This window comes from Quercus robur, chromosome 8, assembly GCF_932294415.1.
Source record: "Quercus robur chromosome 8, dhQueRobu3.1, whole genome shotgun sequence".
NCBI classification, from domain to species: Eukaryota; Viridiplantae; Streptophyta; class Magnoliopsida; order Fagales; family Fagaceae; genus Quercus; species Quercus robur.
The window spans coordinates 60864717-60868717 of NC_065541.1; the positions used below are offsets into that span (position 1 = coordinate 60864717).

The following is a 4001-nucleotide window of genomic DNA, read 5'->3' on the forward strand; positions in this document are numbered from 1 at the left end:
TATTTTGAAGAATAGCTATTCATAAGGAATGACTATTTCTTATAATAAAAACATAACCAAACAAAAAAATAACTAAACTCTAAGAATAACTATTACATTACAATGTCTATTACAGTCTACCAAACATGCCCATAATTTGCAATTTTTATTATATCAAATATAGGATTATGATAGATGATTAAAACAAAATAAAATTTTAGTTTTAATATCTTGAAATTTTAAGAAATAGATATTTATAGTTAGGGAAGAATTTTTACTTTCTTAAAACTTATTAGGTAATAGAGTTTTAGCTAAATTAAACTATCTTAACAATAAATGAGATAAACAAATTTGATAATTAATGAAAGTGTAACCACTTATCATGGAGAAAAAATAGCCACTTAGTGCACTACTACTATTAAAATCCAAATTTTATTATATAGCTTTTTTTTTTTTTTTTTTGAGAATCTATTATATAGCATATGATTTCACAAGGAATTGAACATTTTTCATATAGAAAACTCCAATTACAACAATAAGCATATAATATATCATATCCGCTATTTTCATGCAGTTCCATCGGTAGATTTTGTACTTGTCATATTGATGGCCATAAATTCTTGATTTGAAGTCGTCATCCGCTCATCTGCAGTAGCCGTATTTTGGGCAGTTGGTACTACCCTTTCAGCACCTGACTTCCGATCCTGGTTCTTGCCCCATAAAAACATATATAGGCCAACAATAATGACAATCGCTCCAATAACGCTAAAAATAGTTCAGATGCCTGAGTTAGTCCATAATCATACAATATTTATAATTCTAAATCTTTTTCCAACAATTTTCTTTAACCAAATAAAGCGTATCAACTACAATAATTAAATAATGTGTTTTTTTTTATGAATGTCCCAAATGAAACAAAAGATTTTGAATCAAAATTCTAAACACTTTTTTTCTCTATGCATAATTGTAATGCTAGGGACAACTTCTTTTTACAACTATTAGTATGACATATTATGATTAGAGCAACATTACTTTCTCGTTATTGATACTACTTTTATTATGCACTAATCACAGCAAGTCATGTTAATAATTGTGAAAAATCTGATGCTGCTAGGCTTATTAGTAGGCCTAATAGGACAGAAAAATCAATGTGCACCTTCCTAAGAACATTGTCTCGACCAAAATGAAGGAGCCCATAATTGCGACTAGAATCGTGCTTAGTGGACTAAAAGCAGTCACGAAAACAGGTCCTTTTTCCTTTATTACCATTCCATAAATGTAAATGCTGAACGCTGTAGTTACTATGCCCTGCATAAAATTTCAGTTGAGAGTATAAATGCAAGTCTTAGACATAGCTAGAGCTTCAAAATATTTTTGAAAGAAGCATTGTGAAGAGAAAAGCACATCAAAAGAAAATGTAATTGAATGTAGAGTTTCTCACAGCATATACAACAGCTATGAGCTTAATATCAAAGCGCATTGACCAAGCCGAAAGGTTCCTCCATTCCATAGCAAAAGCCACTATGGTACTTTCTATTGTGCCCATCAAACTTATTAAAGCTGCTAGGGAAAGCTCTGTGGGGTATGATTCCAGTGTAATTGCCTACAAAGCAACAATTATATCTCATCACTAATTAAGTCTAACTGAAACTTTTTTGGAATGCTAAGAACATTGTAGTTCAATTGACAATTTTTAGTATTTCTAACGGAGACTTCTAGAGTGTACAATCCCCTTTTTCCATCGTTGTAACTATCAAATTATAAAATCAAAAAGGGAAAAAAAATACATTTTGGAAAGCCTTGTGCAAGAAGATCAAGTTGATTGTAATGTATAAAATTAGATTCATTTATCATACTCTGATTTTGGTGATTATTAAAAAAAAATGGATAGAGTTTTCTTCCAAATTTTTGTGGTGATTTATAAAACCATCCATATGTTAAATATGACTCATTAAATATGTCATGTGACTGAAGTACAATGATTGTCTTTTGAATTGTTCATGTAATGGGTTGGAAAAATGTTCCTCCAAACTGGTTTGGAAGTAAGCTCTAGGAAAAAAGAGTCATAATAATTTTGGCAACAACAATAATTATGTTGCTTACTATAATGTTTTAGATGTTTACAAAGGTCATGCGACAAAAATAAAAACTTGCATGAAAGAATGGGTTGGAAAAATGTTCCTCCAAACTGGTTTGGAAGTAATCTCTAGGAAAAAAAAATAGTCATAATAATTTTGGCAACAACAATAATTATGTTGCTTACTATAATGTTTTAGATGTTTACAAAGGTCATGCGGCAAAATTAAAAACTTGCGTGAAAGAGGGTTGCAAATTTTTGTGTTTGAGTCATTGCAAAAAAGGTTCATTTGTGGAGGAAATATGTGTAGAAGGTTTTGGAACCACTACGGTGGAAACACAAGCAGGACTTTTGTTGAGATTGCATAGTGTTTATGTTACAAAGGTTTTGTATGTTCTAACAGATTGTGAGTACTGTTTCTTTTGTTTACTACTTTCATTATTATTTCTTTAGATTTGGTATGTTATACCAATGCTTGAATTCCTCCAGTGTTGGAATATCCGTTTGGAACATGCATAATTTATTCAATTAATCCACTGCATGAGTGTTTGGGGTTTAAATTAAATTTTCCAATGGCCACTAACCCAATCCACTTGTTCGAGCATGCTCACTTTAAACTACTGAAGTTGCAAATTAAATTAAATTAATTAATGCTGATTAGACTCTTACTTGAAGAATAATGTAACCAGACTGGCAGAAAAAACCTGCTAGCATCATGAGAGCACCCTTGATATCTTGCTTATTTGCTGCACTTGCAGATTCTTGATGGCAATGTCCATATGTACATGGCAAATTCCACGAAGGACCTTTAACCAGAGTCATAAGCATAGCTCCTCCAATCGTGACTATGGTCCCCAATACCTTTGCCTGGCTACCCCGTCTCCTAATATTTACTTTCTCAAGACTACAAAAGCATTCACAAATATTTGAAGCACCCCGTATATTTAATACATCATGTATATATATGCATGCACAAACGTACGTGAATGGAACTAAAGAGAATTACCGTAAAATCCAAGCCATTGCAAATGTAAACACAGGAACAACATTGAACAATGCTCTTGAATAAGTTGCTGAAGTAAGCTTCACCCCCTCGTAGTACAAGTTCTGGTATGCTACAGGCCTGAGTAGTAAAAAATGATAGTTTAAGTGTAACCCAACTGGGCAAAAAAAATATATGTGTAAAATGTTTCGGTTGAAGCTTAAGACCAAAAGCTTAAATTCTTACCCCAATAAGGCAAGCAACATAATCTTGGCAAAGACAGAGTAGGTCAACTTTGCCCTTTTCTTCCTGTTAAGAGCATTAAATTAATGTGATTAGCTTTTTCATCTACATGTAATTGAAGAAAAGAGTAGAAATCCTGTAAATTTAATAAGAAGGGAAGAGATGGAGACCTATCGAAGAAAATGGCGAAAGGAGCAATGACCATAGTGGCGACGGCATATCGGTAGGCTATGAACACACGTGGATTCATTCCCTTGTTTAGGGCAAGCTTAGCGATTATGGACATCCCTGCATGGCCAAGTTGCACTAAAATTATTGCCACAAATGGCTTCACCTTCTTATACAATTGAGTCCTAGACTCCATAGACATGTTAAGCTAAATCTCTCTTTCTTTCTCTCTAGTCTCTAATGTGAAAAGGTTCAAGCAAAATGAAGTATGAAGTTCACTATATATACACAGTCCTTTTTTTTCCTTTTTCTCATGGATAAAAATCAATCATAATACTTCCACCTTTATAACTTGTTTGGGAGAGGGGAATTAAAAGGGGGAATGGAATATAAAAAATAATTAAAGAAATAAAAAATTATTTTCATTCCTGAGAGTTTAATAGGAGAGAAAAAATAAAACCTTTTTGTTATTTCTTTTTGTCATAAGTCTTTTTTTAATCCCTCCAAAATTTGGAGGAAATGATGGAAAGAAATATGTTTTACAATATTTTT

The 4001-nt window shown here is 32.2% G+C and overlaps 1 protein-coding gene across 1 annotated transcript; it reads right to left on the reverse strand.

Annotated features, from left to right (window-relative positions):
• Window positions 1–465: 465 nt before the first annotated feature.
• On the reverse strand, window positions 466–3752 carry LOC126697436 (WAT1-related protein At2g39510-like). Its single transcript, XM_050394436.1, has 7 exons — window positions 3452–3752; window positions 3285–3347; window positions 3063–3179; window positions 2726–2960; window positions 1421–1582; window positions 1136–1287; window positions 466–744 (listed from the first exon to the last, which is right to left on the reverse strand). The coding sequence occupies exons 1-7, from the start codon at window positions 3649–3651 to the stop codon at window positions 546–548; spliced, it is 1128 nt and encodes a 375-aa protein (XP_050250393.1). The 5' UTR covers window positions 3652–3752; the 3' UTR covers window positions 466–545.
• Window positions 3753–4001: the final 249 nt, after the last annotated feature.

Bases quoted from the DNA above. Each gene is read 5' to 3' on its own strand.
- LOC126697436 (XM_050394436.1), bottom strand. From the start codon at position 3,651: ATGTCTATGGAGTCTAGGACTCAATTGTATAAGAAGGTGAAGCCATTT. The intron at 2,961-3,062 runs GTAATTCTCTTT...ATGCTTTTGTAG, and splicing joins GCAATGGCTTGGATTTTACG to TCTTGAGAAAGTAAATATTA. The intron at 1,583-2,725 runs GTAAGAGTCTAA...GTTGCTTTGTAG, and splicing joins CTGGTTACATTATTCTTCAA to GCAATTACACTGGAATCATA.